Source organism: Setaria viridis, chromosome 7 (genome assembly GCF_005286985.2).
Source record: "Setaria viridis chromosome 7, Setaria_viridis_v4.0, whole genome shotgun sequence".
Classification (NCBI taxonomy): Eukaryota; Viridiplantae; Streptophyta; class Magnoliopsida; order Poales; family Poaceae; genus Setaria; species Setaria viridis.
In genome coordinates, this window is record NC_048269.2 from 19307914 (window position 1) to 19331492 (window position 23579).

Here is a 23579-nt window from a genome sequence, read left to right on the forward strand (position 1 = left end):
AAATGATACAAAATGAAAAATGTTTGAACTGCAATTTGTAGATAGATATACAATTTTCGTATAAAGTTTATCTCTACCCAAATTCATATGAATTAGTTATGATTTTTTGAAAGTGTACTGTTCTAGGTGGGAACTTACTGCCGGTTCAACTGGAGGTATTGCAATTTTTTTAGACATATATTTTTACAAAATACTAAAATAAAAAATAAAAAATAAAAAAATTCAGCAGACCACGGGGCCCTCTCATGCGACACTAAACATAAACGGGCCCTAGAATTCGGGCCTCAAGGCCCGGATACCGCAGGCCGCCTCCATTCTGACGCTTATGCCCCTCGCTCGCTCTCCCCTGCTTCCCGAACCAAACCCTACACCGCGGCGGCGGCTATATAAAAGCCTCACCCGACCCGGGCGCTAGGGTTCTTCTCCGTTCCTCCCACTCGCCGCCGCCACCTCCCGAGCCCCAGGCGCTCCAGCACCCGGAGCTCCCCCGCCCATCGCCCACCATGGTAAGCGAGTACCGCCGATGCTCAATCAGCCGCCGCACCTTTGGATTCCGTCTGCTCTGTTGCCAGTGTTAATCTCGCGTTCTTTTCTTTCTTCTCCCGCAGATCATCCCCAAGAAGAACCGCAATGAGATCTGCAAGTACCTCTTCAAGGGTAAGAAATTCCTGCCCCTTCTACATGCAGTAGAGAGTAGCAGTATGTTTCTATGCGATGTTTCTTTGTCTGGAGGGGAAAGATCCATTAATCTTTGCTAGAGTAGCACTAGTCTCTAGTGGAACAACTGCCCTCCCGGAGATAGATTAGCAGTATGGTATTTAGAGTTCGATTTATTGACGAAATTTGCGACACCCTATAATCTTCGGAATAGGATTTACCAGGTCAACAGAGCATTTTTAGGACATGATTTGTCTTCAAATATTTTGATGCTAGTGACCTTTGAAACGATATCGGTTCTTGTTTGTTAGAGATTTAGAGAAATGGAGGAATGTGATAATTAGTCACTGGAGCTTTTGCTCACTTGATGTATGTGTTGCTGCAGAGGGCGTGCTGTACGCCAAGAAGGACTACAACCTGGCGAAGCACCCGCAGATCGATGTGCCCAACCTGCAGGTGATCAAGCTCATGCAGAGCTTCAAGTCCAAGGAGTACGTCAGGGAGACCTTCTCGTGGCAGTACTACTACTGGTACCTCACCAACGATGGCATTGAGCACCTGCGCAACTACCTCAACCTGCCATCTGAGATCGTGCCTGCCACGCTGAAGAAGTCTGCCAGGCCGCCTGGCCGTCCGTTTGGCTCTGGCCCTCCTGGTGACCGCCCAAGGTAAAGCTTTTTCTTTCTATCTTGAGGCTTTGTTATATCCACGTTAAATTGTGCACTCAACAAACATGTGATATGATTCTGGATGTTTGCTGCACGTGTCTGGTGATAATTCAGTTGGAGAAGTACAACCACATCATTAGTAGTGTTGTGTGTTTCCAATTTTGATAGGAAATTTCATCATCTGATAGGATCATGTGCTTGTATTTGCCCATTGTGTTATGCTACACAATCTTTACTAGGAATTTGTCAGTAGCTGAGGTGTTGTCAGAATTAGACATGCGTGCCACTTATGCAGCTTGTTGTTGCACGAGTTAAATCAAACATACATTTAAATTAAAGAACTGTGGGTTTGTGGTGCTTATTTGTACCTAGTTATAATTTGTTTGATTGAATCTGTTCTTGGGTGTAGCGCATTGTTGTAGTGCTTCAAGAATATATGGGTAGATTAAGCTAATTTTAGGGCAACTAGGAAGATAACATCTACAGAATGCTCAGTTTTGTATTATTTGTAGATACTTTACTTATCCTGTTGCCCTCTTTTTAGAAATTGAACGAGGTAATTTAATTTTTTGTCGTTGCTTGTAATGTTTGCAGGGGCCCACCTCGCTTTGAAGACAGGCCAAGGTTTGGTGAGAGGGATGGGTACCGTGGTGGTCCTCGTGGTGCTCCTGGTGACTTCGGTGGTGAGAAGGGCGGAGCTCCTGCAGAGTTCCAGCCATCTTTTAGGGTAATTGTTTTCTTCACTAGTTTTGAACATTATTGATGCAAATCTGCAATTGTTCTTCCACATATTGCTGCGCGCTTCACCGTGCTGCATTTGGTCTTAGCCCCACTTTGATCATTTATTTAAAAAAGAAGCTATCAGCATGGTTTAAATCGTAGATCATAATGTTTACTCTATTTTTTATATGCTCAGAGCTTGAATTAAGTCATGATCACCAGTTAATTTACAGACAAAGCAGAGGCACATTCTAGACTTAGTTTGACCCTTGCTGCACCTGCTGTCTTGCATTGGCCCCTTGAGCTGTTCTTGCCCTTTCTATTGTGTAACTTGTCAGACAAATTAGCAATGTGAAACATGAGTTGGTCAGGAATTTGCACTGTTGGCGGGAGTTGCTTTATGGAAGAGTTCCTTGCTTTTTCCCTATATTCTAGGGATGTTGAATGGACTATTAGGTTGCAAACTATCATGCACCATCTGTTTCATGAATGCTAATGTTTATTTCCATCCCACAAACTCTGCAGGGTTCTGGTGGCAGACCTGGCTTTGGCCGTGGCGGCGGCAGCGGCTTTGGTGCTGGCCCAACCTCTTCATCCATGGAGTGAAGTTGCCCCTAGTTTGGACATGGTGTTTCCCTTCGCGCGAGGCGTTTAATTTTGAAGGACAGTTATTATGTACTAGTAATGTTATCCGGATCGGCAAGTGCTGACATATGCAGAAAAATTGTGCTATCTTGATACCTTGGTTCCAGTATAATAGTCTTTGCAAACGTGGTTTCATGTCATTACCTTTTCGAAAGCTATTCTCCTGTTTTGCTCGTCTTGTTTGTGATTCTCCCGTTTCATTGGTGCCTGACCGTCAATGATCTAATTTGGCCGGTTCTGTTTTGCTGTTAGTGTTTGTTTAAACTACAGTTCCGTGCCAGCTTATGTTAAGCTACCGCCTTATCTGCAAGATGGAACCCTGTATAGGTTGCACTCGTTAGACTGGAAGGAGGATGCTTGGCATCCTTCGTTGTAGAACGTACCTGGGGTATTTGTTGTTTGCTGCGGAGCTGAGCTGAGTTCCGATAGAAGAGAAGAGCATCGTCTGTTTGGCGCTGGATTTCTGCAGGTTTATATGACGTGCAGCATCATGTTTTTGCAGTCATTGTGAATGCCGTACCAAATGCCTCCGTTGCAGCAGCCCCATCGAGATGTCTATGACATTCGCAGATGAACTAGATTGCTGTATGGCTAAAGAGAGGTTGAAGTAGATCAAACGAGGTGTCTCTGATTTCGGTAGATGAAGTACTTGTTATACTGTTTGTATGTTAAAAGATAAAAGATGTCTTAGAAGTAGTAGCGTTGCTGCTGATTTTTTCAACTGTGTGAACAGCATATAAATTTTATGCAGTAGGAACGCTTAGGATTCAGACTCCGCATCTGCTTGGAGTATATCATAGAAAAGGAAAAGAATTGGATAACAATCTGGCCCATCAGGCTCCAGTTAAGACTTAAGAGGCCCAAATCCGCTAGTTAATGAGCCAGGGGAACACTAACACACGCCTGTTTCAGACTTAGTCCCACATCGAGGAGCAAGAGCAGGGCGACGCCCAGACATGGCACCAAAAGGAGAGCCGAGGCAGCCGAGCAATTCATACCTTTCTCGGCCTTTTGGCTAAGATCAAGTGTAGTATCTGTTCTTATCAGTTTAATATCTGATACGTGGGCCATGTGCCTACTTTGATATTAAATTTATTTTTTGTGGGGAGAACTTGTTACAGTGGCTTGCCACTAGAGGTCTCGAGCGTCGCTAGGGTGTTGCACTACTACCCTAGCTTGGCGCACCCCAACCAAACCAAATATGAAGAGTTTCAAATCAAATCAATTGCTAAATGCATCGTATCATACAGAGACTAATGTGCAATTGCCAAGCGCATCTTTCACCATTACTGTGTGTTTACTTTGTATGCAACCGTATCATACAGAGACTAATGTGGACTAAGCTGCTCCCTGGCTTCTGTACAGCAAACAAAACGTGGAGAAATTACTGGCCCAGAAGAACAGCGAGGAGAGCAGGTAGCAGGACGAGCCGCTGCCATTGCAGCACCGGCGGCGGCCGCCACGCCGCGGCGGCGGATGAGGCGTTGAAGATGCCTTTGGGAGTCTTGCCGTGCCGGGGAGTGCACGTGCCGTTGGCCTGCTCAGACACAAGACAGTTTCGCCTCAGTACGAAATTTCAGTAGACAGGATGCTTAGGATTTGTGCGTGACGAATTCATCAGAATCAACTTTCACAACCGGACCAGAGTCGATTAAGAAAAGCTTTCTTAGCTCTAAAATACTCATAATGCGATGATAGATATTATAAAGAAAAAGATGCTAGAGGTTTGTGCAGCCAGGAGGCATTACATTGCAAGCCGAGATGCTCCCGCAGCTGCAGACCAGGCCGCCGTTGGCCTTGTCCGTGGCCTCCGCCGCGCCGCCGCGATCGCTCCTCTGCATCGATGACGGCAACAGAGATTCAGAACACGAACACCACTACACCAGAAACGTGCTCCACCGAGACCACCGCGTCTGCAGTGCGGTGTTTTATAGAAGGGTATCGAGGCTATTTGGCTTTGTATGGAAGAGGGGCAGATCTGTGGGGGAGTAGTAGTGGCCATCTTCTTCTTAGTTGTCTCTGTAGTTGTTTTTGCTTGTAGTTGGCTTTTGTTGTTGCTGGAGCCCTAGGATCTTGTTGTATTAGCTTTATCTTCTCTTGAATATAATCGGCGGCTCTCCGGTTCGTCTCAAAAAGAGACCACCGCGTCCTGGAGACAGAGAGAGAGAGAGAGAGGCGATCGTCGACCGAGCACTGACCTTGTAGAAGTCGACGGCGATGAAGTTTGCCCACCGGTCCCCGGACTTGGCGTGGCAGACGTTGAGCACGTCCATCAGCGGCGCCGAGTTGTCCTTGCACGCCTCCGGGAAGTTTGGGAGGTCCCTGAAGTAGTTCACCAGCACCAGCGACCTCGAGAGGTCGTTCATGGCGGCCGACTCGGCGCGGTTGTGGCACGTCCCCTTCACCATCCCCTTGGTCCCGTCTGCACACAAAACAACGCCACGCGTCGTCAGAATCTAGCATCGCTCCCGGCGGGTACGGTCGTCGTGCAAGGAAGGACGGGGACGTACACTGGTTCTCGACGACGTAGCGCCACTCGTAGGCGATGCCCTCGGCGGCCTCCTTGGCGGACTTGGAGGTGAAGACGAGGAGGCGGTGGTTGTCGCGGACCATGTCGCTGAGCAGCGGCCAGTCGCCGCCGCTCTTGGGCATGCGCGAGACCGGGAACATGTAGCGGGCGAGGCCCGAGGCGTTGAGCACCCGTGTGAGGCCCATGGGCGACTCCACGTAGTCCTCCACGAAGATGGTGACCACCTCGGCCGGGTTCCGCGATAGGAAGCGCTCCACCTCCCGGAGCACGTTCACCGCCGGTTGCTGCCAGTGCCATGCCAGGGGGAATTAATTTGGATCGGATGGTGTTCGTTTGGTTGGTCAGATTGTTTCAGTTCAAACAGAGATGGACGGGGAGCTTACGAATGCGGTGAAGTTCTGGCAGATGCCGCCGAAGGAGTGGCAGAGCCAGATGTCGTTGCGGAAGTCGTACATGTCCAGCATCAGGCCCCTCACGCCGTTCTGCGCACACAAAGTTTCGCGTCTGACCAAGATGCAGAACATCTAATCTCACAATAGATTGGCTCGATGTACGTAGAAATATGAAGGAACAAGACATCAAGCGAGGGTATCTTTTGATTCTGATCGGTTGTTCAGAACCGCGAAAATCTATGGTTGGAACTTGGAAATCAAGGAAACATTGACGTTTAGCTGCTCAACATTTGACTCATGTAGTCATGTCACGAGTTGATCGAGGTGAGACGGCACCGAAAATTGACGCGCCAACCAAATTCTCTCACGAACCACACACAAGAACGCAGGGCGGTGCTAGGTAACCAGGACACGGACAGCCGGGCCCCGCGACCGCTACTCAAGAAAGCGCAGCCGCAGCGGCGGCGTGTGTGGGGGGCCTCCGCTGCTCCAGTGGTCTGCAAGTCCGCGCGCGGCGCCGTGCACGCGCCGCCTAGAGCGCGCGCACGCGTCGGCACCCGGGGCAGCGCGTCGGGACACCTGCCCCGTCGCGTCGCGTCCCGGCGGCGCCTGCGCCTCGGCGCGCCCATACCTACCAGCTGGACCGTAGCCTCGTCGCGTGTCCGCGCCCAATCAAGGCGCGAGAGCAACAGGAGGGACGAGCTGGCCGCTGCCTGCTGTTGCCGTTGCTCCAAGATTCGCGCCGGCGGTCGAGCCGAACGAAGAAATGGACAGCGTGCCGTATTGTCCCTCGCGTTACTATACGTGGAAGCCAATGTTTGCGTGCGTTGGCGCGCCGCCGGCCCCACAACAGGTCATCCAGGAGCAGAGTCGAGCCGAGCTCGGCTAAGCTGCGGCAGGAAGATGAGGGGAGCGGCGGCGAGAATGGAAGAAGAAGAAAGGAAGGGGGCGCACTCACGTTGAGCTGCTCGGTGACGGTGTCCTGCTGGTTCCACGGCGTGGCGATGGCGACCCCCGTCTGCGACTTCTGCCCCAGCCGCGCGAACGAGTTGTGCGTCGTCAGCCACGCGTACCGGTTGAACGGCAGGTCCCGCGCCTGCAATCACACGCACAGCCGAGGTGAGTGAATTGTGCGAGCAGCCGCGCCGGGCGCATTGGGCGGCGGCGGCGCCGGCCGAGCCGGACCAGCGGGAGAAGAGCTCGTCGTCGTACCTTGGTCTGCGGGTCGACGGGGGTGACGCGGGTGCAGCGCGGCCGCACGTTGCCGTTGGCCACGCACGTCTCGCAGTGCAAGCCGGCGGCGCAGTTCCGGTCCAGCGCGCACGTCTGCCCGATCGTCCGGGCCGACACCACCACCACGGCGGCGGGGGAGGAGCACAGAATCAAAATCAACAGGAAGCCCACCGCGGCGAGGCGGACAATCACCGCCGGCACAGGCGCCACCCTGTCCCCGGCCATCATCTCCTCCTCCTCCGGCTCCGGCTGGGTTCCTCGCGCTCCGTTCCTTGCCTGGACGGCTGGACGCGGCAATCCGGCCAGACCAGGGGGCGCGGCGGTGAGGTTGGTGCGTGGGCGGCTTCGCCTCGCTCTCGCACTCGCGTCTTTGAGTGGCGATTGTGTGGCTTGCAAGGCCGGACAATGGCAGTGGCGTCGGCGCCCGGGCGCGCGTGCTGTTTCTTCTCGGACGCTTTTAACTTCGCCTTTCCGCCCCCGTGGATCTTGGCCCTTGGCGGATGCCCCCATCCGCCGCGGGTCCCGCCCGTCATGTCACGGCCGGAGCCGCGGGGAAGGTGGGGCGCGGACGCGGCCAGCACCCCGTCCCGCCGAGGTGGCCGTTGCGGTGGTCCGGTGCGCCTGCCGCCGCTGCCGCCGCAGGGGTCCCAACCGCCAGGTGACCTGGCACGTACGGGCAGCAAATGGAAATGACCCAACCGCATCTCATTACGCGCGCATTATTATTATTATTCGTTACTAATACTAATTCAAGACCATGATTTTAGTTAGTTATTGGCCTATCTCGTGCTGAAATTGCTGAATGAAAGGATGGACGACTACGCCACTCGTGGTTGTTTGCATTGTCTACTCCAATTTGGTTTTGCTTGAGAAATTGGATTTCGGCACTCATCTTTCGCTCGTCACATGGAAACTATGGAAGTTTGAAAAAAAAAAATATAGAGAGCATTTGGAGAGGACATGTCTAAGACGTGTGGCATGGCAAATTGGCAATGATTAGCAGCAAACAAACACAAGTCTTTGTTATACCATTTCCCCTTAGTACTTCTTGTTGCTGTTTCTGGGACATGTTATTCTTGAGCAACTGGATTTTGCTAACAACATGTCAATTACATCTTCTTGCAACAGGTGCAAACTCCCCAAATGCTTGTCGTATGCAAATTCCACACCGAGCATTCTGTTTAAAATAATATGTATAATGAGTATCTTGCGTAGCTATCTTTTACGCAGCTAGGGTCCTAAATTTATGATGATGAATTGGTTGGAAGTTTTCAACGAACATGAATAGGATTTTTTTTTTGTTGGGTGAGGTAACGTCCCTATCTTAGAGCGATATTTTATCAAATCGTTTTCTCACAACCAGGGAATAAATGAGAAACAGAAGGGCTGAGAGAAAACCACGGAGATGTGCACTCATGAAAATGAGGAAGGCAAAAAAAAGGAGAAGAAAAATAGAGAAAGAAGATAGTTCTATAAAAGTATGCACTGAAAGAATATCAATACTGATCGACACACGTTCATACTCAAGGACTAAAAAACACATTCCCAGCTAGAACATCTTGCAAGATAAGCCCATTATCTTTGTACTCCCTACCCATGTGACTCTGTTCAATTGCACGAGTCAAATTTGCAAAAATGACATGACACCAAGTCAGAGTGGATTATGTCCTACTGCCTTGGAACTCGCTGCCATGGCAGTAACATATTGTTTATGTGTACGCCACCATTCAAATTGGTTGTGACTTAGTATAATAATAATCGCCACCCTAATCGTCAAGTACAGTGATACATGCATGGTGTCCAGTGTTAGCATAAAAAGAAGGACGCCTACTTGTACATGCCAAGTCATGAAGTGGTTGGTTGATTTGAATGCAAAGAAAACGAAGACCGGAAGATAAAGGCGGTCGAAATGCATTATATTCCAGCTAGTATTCGTATGTATGCACATCGAATGCTCAGCTATGGAGTTCTCTGTTGGTTGGATGTGAACACATGCGTGGAGTTGCCAACGACTCCATGATCTGATAGTTTTATGCTGCCGGCATGTGTGTTTTGTGCACGTTTGGGTCGGAGATACTCAGAGCTGCGAGACAGGCAGGCGGTTGGGAGCGGACGAGTGGTATTGGATTCGGACAAGAGCTTGATGGCAGAGAAAGGCGGTGGTTCTTCAGTTCCAGAGCGGACGCGGACAGCTCCCTCCCTCCGTAACGCACCTTTTTAGGCTGTTTTCCGAGATGGGCGTGCACAGCTGGGAAAGCGCTCTTGGGGCCTGAGTACCTCGTTATTAAGGGGTTTTTTTTAAAGTACCGGGTCAAATAACCGATATTAAAGGGGTTTTAGTACCGGCTGTTTAAGGTTTTTTTTCTTTTCTTATTTTTTTCTCATATTCTTTTCTGTTTCTTTATTCCATATTAGTATTTCGTATTTGTTTTCTTTACGTATACTAGTTCTAATATGCTAATATATAAAAAGTTGTATTTGATCTATAATATTACATTTAAGATAATTATATATATATATATATAGACATCTTCTGCATACACATTCATAAATAATATTACATTGCATCAACACTTGAGGTTCAACATTTGAATCAACTATTCTGAATCCGGAGTCCTGACGGTGATGCAGATTTGATCCATTATTATGGAACTCCCCTGCTGAATTTACTACCTCGTTCAGAAGAAATCCACTAAGTTGTTCTTGAATTGCCCTATTTTTTTCTGTCTCGAGGAGTGCTTCTTTCATATCTTTCATCTGTGTCATTGGCAAATGTTATTATATAGTAGATCAATGGGTCTGCACAATTAGAACTAATTTATTGTTAAGAAATTTGTATACGTACTCTGAACTCACATACGTAGTATCCGCATAAATTATTCCACGGATTCTGTCTCAAACACTATATATATGGCAAAAGAAGTTATAAAATATTTGTTGTGTTCAAGGAAGTGTCACGAGATGTGTAAATTCACCTGCGTGATGTCGACAGAAGCGAGCTCATGCTTTATTAAGAATGTCTATGAGATTTTTGTATTGATCTCTTGATTTCCTCAAAGAGTCCATGGTATAGACTGCGCTTCGATCAACCGCGATAACAAGGAGTATCCAGTGGAAGCTGTACATATATGCATAGTCAAAGCTAGTTAGTCTTATGTTTAACTGTTAGTTCGAAAAAGAAAACAGATAGAAAACACGCTCACTTGAAGTTGTATGGTAGAAGTATGTACTTCTTGTAATGTTGGTTAAGAACTTATATATGTTCTTCAAGGTCCAATTTGGTCTATCTCTTACAGTTGATTCATTAATAATATCCGGGTCCATTAAGCTGATGTCATAGTATCCTTTCCTCCGGCAAGTTTGAATCTCCATCTTGCATGATACAAAATCGAATAGGAGTTAAGACATCGCACAATGACTAGAGCGGAGATTTTCAAATTAGAGCAAATTAAAGATTTACAGAACCTTGTCAAGTGCGTTTTGATTGTAAAGGAAATAGAGTTCCTCCAGCGGCACATTTATAATGTCTTCCCCACGGAAATAATGTTGATCTCCAATCCGAACTTCGAGCATGAGTAAACCGTTGGCTGAAACCTCCATGTATCATTGATGCAATTTGTACATCTTCGTTAGAAGACGATCCACCAACTGCGGCCACACAAGCTCTTTCCCTAACTCAAATTTCCATTTACCAGCCCCAGGGTGCTTTGGGATGTGATCCTCCCCTCGAAGTTGAGCTGTGGTGAGATTTGTATCTTTGGCGAATAGAAGCAGGTTCTTATCAAACTCCGAAAGCACCTGGAGCGGAGCAATCGATTGGTTGGATTGGATTCCGAGCTGTGGAATACTTGACCCACTTTTGTTCTTCTTCTAAAATGCCTTTGTTATTGTGCAATCGAGTCAGATAGCGGTGGTTTTTCTAACTTTTTCTTTTTCTTCAATTTCATGCCTTTAATGAAAGCTCGAAATTTAATCTTATCAAGTGGTGGATCTTTCTTCACGGGAGGCTTTGGTGCGAAGTGAGCTTTAACCTGAGCATCCACTACCGCGTCGAGTTCCGCATCAGTCATATCATACAATTTCTTGGACTCTGGTTGCTTCTCCTTCGGCTTTTTCTGCTTCTTATTTGTAGGCGCAGTAGGCGGAACTGAAGGCGTCTTTTGTCGTGTAGCCTTGCTCATAATAGGGGGAGGTGGACTCGTGCTAGGATCCCTGTCAGCTGGTGGAGAGTGCGGACTCATGTTAGGATTCCTATCAGCTACTGGAGAGGGTGTCCTGGCAGATGACGTAGGTGATCTTGCCCTTGAGCCTTGAGGAGATGATCCTAAAGTCAGGGGATTTCACTATGTAATTGTTGTGTAGTGCTTGGGCCATAGAATCCAATCGTGGATGGTTTCTCTTAGATTCTTTTCCCCGTCACCTCCAGGAATCTCCAGTTCCAGGTCATCCCAACCGTTGATCACTCGGTCCACCCCAACTTTGGCATAACCGCGAGTTGGAATTTCCACGCCATGAATTGTTTGGCCTTGTGCCGGTTGTTCAGCCACACCATAAGCACCACGATGAGCTTATTTTTCATGGGAGTAACAAGCTCACAAGGGGCTCTCCTAGTGATTTCGTCCATGGGGTGGCGTTGGTTGTCCTCAAACATGTCAGAAGATCCTCCAGCTGGGGCTTCCGTGGAAGCGATGTTGCTTCAAAGTTGAGAGGGGCTTACGTCGACATTAGCCCCTGATGATGCAGCTGCTTGTTCACTGGCTTGTTTGCTAAGAGCTAGAGCCACACACTGATCGATTGCTTCCTCCATTCTTGCCTCTGTCAAAGCTATGTGTTGTTGCAACTCTCACAGCTGTCGTGCGTGTTCAGCCTTACTTCTTTGGCAACTTCTGTAGGAATCAATATGCTCATGAAAGGCAAAATTTCATGGAATTACTCCTTTTCCTCAGCAACATCGAGGGTGTTTTGGATTACCTAGTGCCACAGTCAGCTCATACTTTCCTCGATCAGGCATGAAAGATCCTTTGACTGTAGCCTTTATTAACTCAACAAGTCTCATAGCCGCTTCTCTTAATTCTTGGCCAAACACAAATGATCCATCTTCGGGATTGGGTGTGCTGCCTTGAGCATAATACCAATGCTTTGCTTGCTCCGGCCATTCGAGAGTCGCCGGTACTACTCCCTTAGCAATTATGTCATCTTCCATCCTCTGTCATTTCATGATCCCCTGGTTGTAACCTTCAGATCCAAGACGATGAAAGTATTTCTTCTGACAGGCATTGTATGTGTTGGTTTTAGTTGCCTTAGCGCTCTTTTGCGACTGCTTGAACTGCACAAATGAATCCTAGTGATCTCTTAACTTTGGGTGCTTCGTGAAATCTGGTATAAGACCCTTCTTTGTGTAGTCTTTGTTCATGCTCTTCTTGTACGTCTGAAAAGATTGCACCTTTCGGAAAGCCCCAATCTTTCACTTTTTTCTTTATCTACATCTTCGAACATGAAATTTCTTTTATCTGCTCCCATATCATTTCCTTTTCTCGCTCGGGGACCGTGTTTATGGGGATCATGCTTTTGGGGACCACGCTCTCATCGATTTCACGGGTTTTCCAATTCTGAAAGCTTATTGCGATGTTATCCCTAATAAGAAACCCAATTTGATTCACCAATTTGATCTTAGCATTGTCTGGAGCAGTTGGTTCACCCTCTTAATTAAGTTCCGTGACGGTGATACAACCCTCTAACTTCTTTTTCGGGCCTCCGTTTAGGCCTGCTCGATCTAGATCGCTGAAAAACGAAACAACTATTAATTCCCAATAATCTTGATAAATAGAGAATTCAAATTATGTTGACATACCAAAACAAAGGGATTTTCAAAGGTCCATAGTCGAGTTCCCGTATCTCCTCAATGACATCATAATATGTGTCTTTTTTTCTATTGTTGTCTATTGCATTTATACAGACACCACTATTTTGATTTGTGCTCTTTTGGTCTTGGGCTGTCATGTAAAATGTGTACCCATTTATCTCGTATCCTTGGAATGTTGATACTAAGATAGATGGACCCCTAGCCAACCATGCTAGTTGCTCTTCAATCGTGTCATCACCCATCAGTCATCGTCGCAACTAAGAGTTGAAAGTGTCAATGTGATGACATCTAATCCATGACTCTGTCTTCCCCTGGTTTAAGAACCGTACAATGGTCTTGTGCTCCTCCAACTATGGAGCCACCAAGGATGATTGTTGCATGACCATGTGCTTTACGAAATGTACTCTCATCAATGTCCATCTGAGCTTTCCTCTCTAGTGTGTCAGCTTCTTTCAAACTAGCAAATGCACTTTCAGAGCCAACTTTCCCTTGAGTCTCCAATCATGGCGTGATACAGGGACTCCAATCAAACTCAGGTCGTCAATAAAGTCAACACAAAACTCAATGACCTCCTCTGTTCCATATCTTTTTGCGATGTTTCCTTCTAGATGGGCACGATTACGAACATACTTCTTCAAAACTATCATAAACCTCTCGAAAGGGAACATATTATGTAGAAATACAGGACCGAGAATAAAAATCTCTTCAACAAGGTGGACTATAAGGTAGGTCATGATATTAAAGAAGGAAGGTGGAAAGACCATCTCAAAGCTGACAAGGCATTACACCACATCATTTTGTAGCTTTAATAGATTGTTTGGATGGATTGCCTTATGAGAAATCATATTGAGGAATGCACATAGCTTCATGATTGCCATTCTCACATTCTCTGGTAGAATACCCCTTAATGCAACCGGCAGCAATTGTGTCATCAGGATGTGGCAGTCATGGGCCTTTAGATTTATGATTTCTTCTCTTTAATATTTATTATTTCCTGTATATTCGAGGAGTAGTCCGATGGGACCTTGATACTATTCAAGCACACAAACATGTTTTCCTTCTCTTCCTTGCTGAGAGTGTAACTGGCAGGATGCAAGTAATGTCCATCATCTCTGTTTTCCAGATGTAGGCCATCTCGTTGTTTTATATGTTTCAGGTCCCGACGTACTTCAATTGTATCCTTTGCTTTTCCATATGTACCCAGGAAGCCAAGCACGTTCTCGCAAAAAAATTTCTTCAGGTGCATCACATCGATTGCATTACGAACCTCAAGAACTTCCCAATAAGGTAACTCCCAAAATATAGACTTCTTCTTCCACATGGGTGCATATCCATCCTCGTCGTTCGGAATAGTTTGGCTACCAGATTCCTTGCCAAAGACTACTCGTACATCCTTTATCATAGAAAATACACGTTTACCATTACAGTGATCGGGCTTGGTACATTTTCTTCCTCCCCTTCAAAATACTTCCCTTTCTTTTTTAACAGGTGCTTAGCAGGAAGAAATCGACGATGGCTCGTCTACACGACCTTCCTACAGTGTTTCAAATACATGCTGCAAATATCATCTAAATAGTGCGTGCAGACTCTATATCTCTTGTTTGTCTGTCCGAACAGATTACAAAGCGTCCGCCAATCATTGATGGTTACGAACAACAATGCTCGTAGATTAAAAGTCTCATTTTTATCCTCATCCCACACACGTACACCTTCTTCCTTCCATAATAGTAAAAGTTCATCAACCAACAGTCTTAGGTAAACATTAATGTTGTTGCTAGGTTGTTTTGCGCCTTGGATAATTACAGGCATCATAATGAACTTCTGCTTCATGCACATCTAGGATGGAAGGTTGAATATACATAAGGTCAAATGCCAAGTGCTATGACCACTACTGAACTCACCCGATGGATTGAATCCATCTATACTTAAACCAAATCGTATGTTCCTTGCATCCTTTTCAAACTTGAAAAAATTTTCTGTCAACTGTTCTCCACTGGGAACCATCAGCAGGGTGTCTGATCATTTCATTTTGCTTACATTCTTTTTTGTGCCAACGCATCAACTTTGCATGTGCCTTGTTTTTGAACAAACGCTTCAAGCGTGGTACTACAGGAAAATACCACATTACCTTCATAGGAACTTTCTTCTTGCTGGCCTACCCCTCAACATCACCGGGATCATCTCGTCTGATCTTAGGGTATGTTTGGTTGGGTTGTGGCTTTTAGAAAAGTTGCTGTGAGATTAGGACTGTAGAAAAGCAGCTGTGAGAAAGCAGCTGTGGGAGAAGTAGAAGATCGTTTTGTTAGAGCAGCTGTGAAACTGTAAGTTGTGTAAGAAATAACTGTAATACCCCTAAAGGTCCGAGGGTCTGTTTATATGCAAATTGCTTGTAACAAAATAGTGTGTTCACTAATTCTCATGTAAATGACTATTTTAGAAAGGATAAAAATAATTTTTTTATGTTATTCTTCCATCAAAGTGATTGGTCCACATAAATAGAACAATATCCATCAAAAGGCTTATACAATGATGCCATCCCTCAACATTACCGTCCTCCTCTCGCACTAACCAAAGCATCAACTATCCTAGTACGAATGGTATTCATGGTATCCTCATTCTCCACATCGTTTCTCATCTTCGGATATGACTTTTCTCATCTTAAGATATGACTATTTATTGATGAAATATTTTTTTATTTCCCATAACCATATCGTTTCTTTTCTTTTTTCGTTTTGCCACGGCCTTATCTTCTTGTGTTGGATGAGCATCGTCACCCAAGCTTAGTCCTAGGATGGAGAGAAGCTCGAGCTTGCTTGGGCCATGGCCGCCCAATGTGAGCTTTGCCTGCGCCATGGCTGCCCAGCTCGAGCTTGCCCACGCCATGGCCGCCCAGCTCGAAGACAAAGTAGAGCACCTTGGTGCGCAACAGGAAGTTGCGCTCGACGGCGAAGACGATGAGCGTGACGAGCCACTGGTTGAGGAGGTGGCTGGAGAAGCGGTGACCATGACGCACCACTTCCAGATCTCCAGCCCCTTGAGGATGCGCCCCCGCAGGGGTTGCACGATGACGCTAACCACGAGCAGCGCGAGGACGAGCAGCGGGCTGGGGCGGCGGGCGGTGGCCGGCGGTGGACGGCGGGGTGCGGCGGCCGGGAGCGGCGGCTGTTTAGGGGTGGGGTGTGGCAGGCAGCTAGGGGCGGCGGGCCGACGGGGGTGGCGCATGAAGGAGGTCGACGGTTGTGCGGGGGAGGAGTGGACGGAGGACTGCGCGTCGGGAGAAATAGATCAGGGGAGAAAAATGAACCGTTACCTTCATAATTAGTGGCTGGTGGGTAATTTTTTACCCTAAAGCACTTAAAAGCAGGGGGACATGTGCTTTTAGTTTTGTACTAGAGCAAAAACAGCTTTTGAGCAAAAGCATCTTTGGTTGGTTTTTGACTTTTGCAAAAGCAAAAGCAGGTTGAAAAGCCCAACCAAAGGCACCCTTATAACGATACATTTCGCACATAGGACAAGCCTCCAATTTCTCGTATTTCTTACCGCGATAGAGGATACAGTTATTAGGACATGCATGTATCTTTTGTACCTCCAAACCTAGAGGGTAAACAACTTTCTTCACTTCGTGTGTTGAGGACGGCAATTCATTCCATCTGGGAAGCATGTTCTTCATGATTTTCATTAATTCATCAAAACCCTTGTCAGAAACTCCATTTTTTGCCTTCCATTGCAGCATTTCTAGTGTGATACCTAACTTTTTGTGCCCCTGTTTGCAATCTGGGTACAACAATTTCTTATGATCATCTAACAGTCTTTGACTCCTTCACATTCTCGCAGTCTTCCTTTGCATCTCGCAACACCTAACCTAGATCATCGGTATGACCTTCTTCTGCAACCATCTCTTCTTCAGCCTTGCCCATTGCAGCATCTGCAAAGGCACCTCCTTGAGTCCAGTCAGGAATGTAGTTACCAGCTTCTTCATCATCATCATCTTCCATCATAACTCCTCTTTCCCCATGCTTGGTCCAAACGAAATAGTTAGGCATGAATCCTGAACCGTATATGTGGGCGTGAATATTCTTTCTGGACGAGTAATCCTTCTCATTTTTGCAAATTTGACACGGACAACAAATGAAACTAGATGGCGGCTTGTTGGACTTTGCCAGATTGAGAAAACCACGCAAGCCATTAATATACTCTATGGAGCGTTTGCCCGCGTTGTAAATCCATTGCCGATCCATTTACAAAGTATTACCGAACCAAAGATATTCAGATCATCCATAGAATTATACATGAAACATAGCAAATATGATACAAATACCATTAAACTCAAATGTTGCTGAAAGTTTAGATAGAAATACACAAATTTAAATTTCTTACTCAAACAATATGATACACTACGACAAACTCAAATGTTGCTAAAAGTTTAGATAGAAATACACAAATTTAAATTTGAGACCCAAACAACATGATACACTACGACAAAGGGATCACGGGGGGCTAATGGGAAACTAGCCGTTAGATCCGTACTAATACTCATATTATTATCGTGTCAAAAACCAACCATTACTAAGTGATAGGATCAATGCTCAGTTTTTCGATAGTGATGCCTTGCGCGGCTGAAAGTACACAGTGTGTAGCGCCACCGTTCCCTTGACGAGTCGGGAGAGTAAAGCCGGAAACGCTACCGGGGGAGTTCATCACTTGATGTCATGAGTTGATCGAGCAATGTGGCCAATGTTTAATTTTCCTGATTCGCCATATGATTGAAACAGTAGCGTTCCCCACTGACGATTATGATTTATTACTGCCATTTCTCGTGCTGAATAGAAGGATGGGCTCCGCCACTCACACGGTTGTTCTGTTTAAGAAAACGTCTCTTTGGTTTTGCTCGAGAAATTGGATTTCGGCACTCATCTAGCTCGTCACATAATCACATGGGAACTTAGAGGAGTAAGCTAGTGGACAACATATAGCCAACTAATAAATGCCACATGGGATCCAAGAAGATCTCCATGCCCTTTCGTTATTGTAAAAAGTCTCAAAGTTAGATTGAGTGTGGCTACCACACAAAACATGGGGGACAGAATGTCTGGCACACTTTCATGGCGAAGTTTGGGAGGAAGATGTATTTGGCATGTGAGCGCAAAGAAACTATGGAAGTTTGGAAATAACAAATGTAGCATTTGGATCGAGCACATGCCTAAGAAATTGTGACAAGTCTAAGACGTGGCATGGCAATAGTGTTTGATTACCAAACAAACAAACACAAGCCTTTGTTTTACCATTTCACCCTTAGAATTGTGGTGTTGTTTTTGGACATGTTATTACTGAACACCTGAATTTTGTTAACAACATGACAATTACATTTTCTTTGCAACTAGTGCAAATTAACTCCCCTGATAGAGCTTGTATGCAAGTTTGAGAGCGACCTTTTCTTGTTTAAAACAATATATATAATGAGTATATGGCATAGCTATCTTTTACGCAACTAGGATCCTAACTATATGATTACAAATTGGTGTGGAATTTTTCAACGAACATGTAATATGATTTTTTTTGTTTATTTTCATTTTTTTGTTTTGGGGGGGGGGGGGGGTTAAGAAAGAAAAACGTCCAAAACTTTTTAAGAAAACATCCCTACCTTAGCTAGAGAGAGGTTTCATTAAATCATTTCCTCACAACTAGGCGGAAGAGCAGAATATAACTGAGAGAAAAACACGAGGAGCTGCTCCGGTCTCATGAAAAGAGGAGGATGACGAACAAAGGGAGACGAAAATAGAGAAGGAAGACAGTTTTATGAAATTCTGTGTCGAGAGAAATACCAATACTTAAATACGTACAAACGCGAGGAACAGGGAACACATTCACATGCATGAGCTTACCAACTGCTCCATGACCTGAGAGTAAAACTAAATAGACACACAATAATATATATTTCGCCGGCATGTGTGTGCTTTACGCACGTTGGGTCTCGGAGATATTCAAAACAGGCAGGCAGTTGGTGTGAGTGGACGAGATGAGTGGTATTAGATTTTGGATACCCTGTTTGTTAATCATGGCAGTGGGCGACTGGATTTCAGTATCTGGATTCGGAGAAGGGATTGTGGCCAGACAAAGCCGGTGTTTCTTCAGTTGCAGTTGCAGAGAGCGGACGCGGACAGCTCCTCCTCCTGCTGATCTGCTCTCGTAACGCACCCTTTTAGGTTCTTCTTTTCGGCATGCCCGGTGGGGTTTGTCTACGTACGCGTACAGTGTAGCGCGGCGTTCCCCGAGAGGAACTTGCCGGCTCGAGAGGGCAACAACGGCGTCGTGACAACTCAATGCCCCCCCCCCCCCCCCCCCCCCCCCCCCCCCCCACCCCCCACCCCCATAAAAAAAAGCAACTGTCACTTCGAGTCCAACAATTTCAAGTTTAATTAAATTTATAAAAAAATAATAACATTCACGTCTCCAAATAAATTTAGTATGAAAAATTATTATATGATTAATTTATTGATATTTATTTTATATTATAAATATTAGTCTTGCAATTTTTTTTATACGAAGGGACAGTTGATTGACGACTGTGCGTGTGTTTTCGCCCAGCGGATTGGACTGCAGTCAGATGCAGCGCTTACTGTGAGCTTGTGCGTGGTGGGGGCGGTCCAGCTGTTCATCCTCCCGCCGTGCATCACGGTCAGCGGGTCACAGGGCAAGGCATTCAAGATTCTGCTGTCTGTGCATGCACAGCAGCAGCATGTCTTCTCTCGCTGGGAGTCGTGACGCGACATCAGGTCAGCGTCGTCTCGTCTCCGTGAACCGGAATGCAAGGGTAATCCCTCCGTTCCAAATTGTAGATCGTTTTAGCTTTTTTAGATTCATAGGTATTATTATGTATTTAGACCTACACTAAATTGCATAGTAAAAACTATGCACCTAGAAAAACCAAAACGACCTACAATTTGAAACAGAGAAAGTACCAACAATGCAACTTTAATCTGGAGTACGAGATTCTTGTGAGGGGAGGACTCTAACATTTCGGTTTTTCCGAACGTTGTGGTTTGAAAAATGTGGGTTTTAAAAAAATTTTGTGCATTGCTTGATCTTTAGCTAGAGCACTGTAAGAGTGTCTTCTTTTGCTCTTATCTAATCCTTAGAAATTAAATGAACCTTAAATTAAACATTTGGGGATAATTAAATGGTATTATGATGATATGAGTTATGTACGTGATAGCTACTGATCAAGAACGATCATAAGGGTGCAGGGAGTCGGATTCTTAGAAATGAGAATCTGGTTTGTTTCAGCAGAGGTGTTTCCGCCATACACGGATGAAACACGAGAAACAACGACAACGACAGAAGCAGCTTGCACTTTGACCGCAAGCCACCACGCGTGCCTTATGCGATCCCAATCTTGATGAGCAAAATTGAGAGGGACTACATATGCAATTGAGTGCGCTATCGGCCTCCGTCACCACTGGTAGGGCTAGCAACTGGAGGCAGACTAACAAGCAAAAACTTAGTGGGTTACCATATTTGTTGTTGCCTTACTGGTGACTGGGGGCAGGATGATAGCGTGAGCAGAGAGACCATCAAGTTGATGGAATAGGGTTGGATCTAGTAGTAATGCAATTTATCTTGTAGTGGAGCAACTTGAGGGGGTTGATTATGGCCCCTATGATCCCATGTACAGCACCAGCCATAGCCAATAAAGCCGTGGCACGTGTGAGCGGAGATGGCACACTATATACTAGGAGAACACAAGTAGTCCAACCCATACGATGCATCGTACATGGTGCAAAACTAGCGATACGAAAGTTGGAGAAGAACATCGAGGGTAGCGGGAGTGAGACAACCAACAGCAGGGAGGCGGAGAAGAACATCGAGGGTAGCGGGAGTGAGACAACCAATAGCAAGGAGGCGTCCTTGCTTAGATACGTATCAGAATGTGAGTTTATGGTGTCGTGGAGTTGGTATGATGGAGGGAGGCAGTGTACAAGTATATGCATTGACACCAACATGAGACAAATGAATCCCTGGATACCTGAATTTTGCAGCAAGCAGTAGCAGCTTGGAAATGAGAGATACTTCGAGTACAAACATATGTTGTATATAGATGTGATTGTAGCTATAGCACTCCTTCTATTTAAGATTATTGTTAGGAATAGACGAAAGAAATCGACATCCATAATGAAAAAAATACAATATTGAATCTAGGTGCGCTATTTACGTGGGAAATCTTACTAGTATAACTTATTTAGTAGATAATATTACAGTTGTGGTAAAAAGAGATCTATATCACATAATGTTTGAATACTAAATCAAGGAGAAAGAGCCTGGTGGCATAGACATCAGTAACCTTTCCGCTCAAGATCAATTATACTCCCTCCGTTTCAAATTATAAGTCATTCCAACTTTCTTAGAGAGTCTAAACATCTCAAGTTTGACCAAATTTTAGAATAAAGTACTAACATTCATGATACCAAATAAGTACCATTAGTTTCTTCATTAAATAAATTTTCATAGTATATCTATTTGGTGCCATAAACTTTTGTGATCCTCTCTATAATTTTGGTCAAACATAAAATGGTTTGACTCTCCAAAAAAGTTAGAATAACTTATAATTTGGAATGGAGGGAGTAGCTACTGTCAGGACTTATTGGATTACTCCTCAACCGTTCATCATTGGGTGTGTGGTAGTTTAGTTTTTTTTTTTGCGAATAGTGTAGTAGCTTAGGTTAGAAAAAAAAGGTAAACGCTATACCTAGTGATATGAATTTCCAGGATCATTCATCTCTTGGTTAGAAAAAAGGTTTTTCTAGTCCTGTGATGAAAGGTTGGAGGCCAATGTGATGTAATCTACAGCAACTAGAGGTGAAGATCTATTATTATTATTATTATTATTATTATTATTATTATTATTATTATTATTATTATTCCCTCCTCTCTTTCCCTTCTTCCTTAGTGGTGGTGGGGGGAGCCCCTCCCCAGCCCCCATTCTAGATCCACCCCTGTACATCAACAATTCCCGTTGAAGCTACTATATATATTTAGTTAATTTCATCATTCTTATCGAAAGTTTTTAAATGACTTATGGAAAGTTCTAAAGGCAAATTTGCCGTTACACTCATTCTTCTTCACAGTTTAGTGATAAGCAGTAGTCATAGTCAATGAGAGATTAACTTTACTTAAATATTGGTTGAATGTATTATGATAACATGTGATGTAGTGCAATTCAATCTTTCTTCCACATGCATTACAGCGTATATGCTACATATAAATCATACTGAAAATAAGGAAGCACTACAAAGAGGGAAAGTAGGCGAGCGTCTTCCTAGAGCCAGTGGTGGGAACCGAGCATCACACTGATTGCAACCAGCTCCTTCTGGCTTCGTCACGCCGGCGCACTACTGAACCCCAATGGGCTTAGGTATTTGTATTTCTTTAGCGCAGCCATCATCTTCTTCCCGAGTCTCGGCTCCTCCAAGCTCTCCGCGGGGATGACCATCGTCCCTTGCTTCAGTTGCCGCGAGGACCACATCACGCTTCTCACCACGTGAGGAAGGCTTAGGGGAGCCAGTGGTGATGGTGTCCTTGAACTGCCAGAACCGGAGGCACTCCACTCGACCTTGTGGCACGGAGAGGAGGTTTGGACCATGACAACGATGTCGCGGGTTGGGAGTGGGCCCATAGGCCACGACGTTGTTAGGGGCGGACGATGAGCCCGTCCTGAAACGGCGAAGGGCTCCCGCGACCCCCATGATCTGGAGCAAGCGCTCCTGGATTGGCGCAGTCTAGGAGGACTACAGGTCGAGCCATCAAGGGTCAAGACCGCCCGCGCATCATAGTCGCGGCAAGCAGTATAGGCAATTGGCATTGTCATTATCCGAGCCCAGGAGGATAGTATGCGGGCGCTTGTGCTCACCGGTGAGAGGGCTGCTGTAGGCCCGTCACCATTGCCGTCATCTTGCCCTGCCCTCAAATCGAATCCGCCTGATTGCCTACAACTTCTCTGCTGATGGAGATGAGGCGGAGTGGAGATGAGCAACGACACGAGAAAGGCAAGGCGAAGCGTCCACAGGCTTGCGACCGTGGATTGAAGATCCTATGGTGGAGAAATATATGGGATGTGGTGCAATGCTAAGCGATCTTCTCTGCTGATGGAGATGAGGCGGAGTGGAGATGAGCAACGACATGAGAAAAGCAAGGCGAAGCGTCCACAGGCTTGCGACCGTGGATTGAAGATCCTATGGTGGAGAAATATATGGGACGTGGTGCAATGCTGCGCTAGAGGTTGGAGGCATGATTCGGTATACACAAGATGTGTACTCCCTCCGTAATAAATTTGAAGTCATTCTGGGCGATGCTTCATCGATGCGAAAGGAAGTCGTTCTGGCTTGAGGGGCCGGTTTTTGACGCGTTTGCCCCTGCGACGCTTTGTTCCGCGCGCCTGCCGGTTCTCCGTTCGATGCCCAGCACGCTCGCCGCCCGCTTCGTTAATAGCCCAGCACACTCGCCGCCTGCTTCGTCGCTCGTGTCAAGGCAGTAAACACGCGCAAAATCGTGTTAAAACAAAAAAAACACCAGCCAAGGGAGTCAAACCCTGCCGGCAAGCCTCAAGTCCCACCCACCTGATCAGTCCAGCTACGAATCGTTCTCGTCTAGGAGTCACCCACAGACGTATTTAATAAAGGCAAACATGAAAAAATACCACTTAATTAATGACGTTTTGGTAAGTACAATCATATCCTAAACGACTTTTATTTTCTATATGGAGGGAGTATGTGTCCTAAGGATACCAGCAGTGGGTTTCCTGAGAGATTGTCGGGACTCGGGAGTGCCTGATGGTGGTGCGCGTGTGGGGGCGGCCCAGCTGTTCAACCTCCCGCCGT

General features: G+C 45.9%; 2 protein-coding genes and 1 non-coding gene across 3 annotated transcripts; 2 read left to right on the forward strand and 1 right to left on the reverse strand.

The window, feature by feature from the left end:
* The first annotated feature begins 383 nt into the window (after window positions 1-383).
* On the forward strand, window positions 384-2830 carry LOC117863372 (small ribosomal subunit protein eS10z). Its single transcript, XM_034747038.2, has 5 exons — window positions 384-506; window positions 609-657; window positions 1043-1325; window positions 1920-2052; window positions 2571-2830. The coding sequence occupies exons 1-5, from the start codon at window positions 504-506 to the stop codon at window positions 2649-2651; spliced, it is 549 nt and encodes a 182-aa protein (XP_034602929.1). The 5' UTR covers window positions 384-503; the 3' UTR covers window positions 2652-2830.
* An 854-nt stretch (window positions 2831-3684) lies between these two features.
* Window positions 3685-3880, forward strand: LOC117866042 (U2 spliceosomal RNA). The gene has a single exon (XR_004642740.1). It is a non-coding gene; the product is annotated as a U2 spliceosomal RNA (small nuclear RNA).
* A 12-nt stretch (window positions 3881-3892) lies between these two features.
* Window positions 3893-7295, reverse strand: LOC117863370 (PI-PLC X domain-containing protein At5g67130). The gene is made up of 7 exons (XM_034747036.2): window positions 6825-7295; window positions 6571-6708; window positions 5604-5702; window positions 5201-5504; window positions 4889-5112; window positions 4439-4525; window positions 3893-4227 (listed from the first exon to the last, which is right to left on the reverse strand). The coding sequence occupies exons 1-7, from the start codon at window positions 7071-7073 to the stop codon at window positions 4075-4077; spliced, it is 1254 nt and encodes a 417-aa protein (XP_034602927.1). The 5' UTR covers window positions 7074-7295; the 3' UTR covers window positions 3893-4074.
* Between the last annotated feature and the right edge of the window lie 16284 nt (window positions 7296-23579).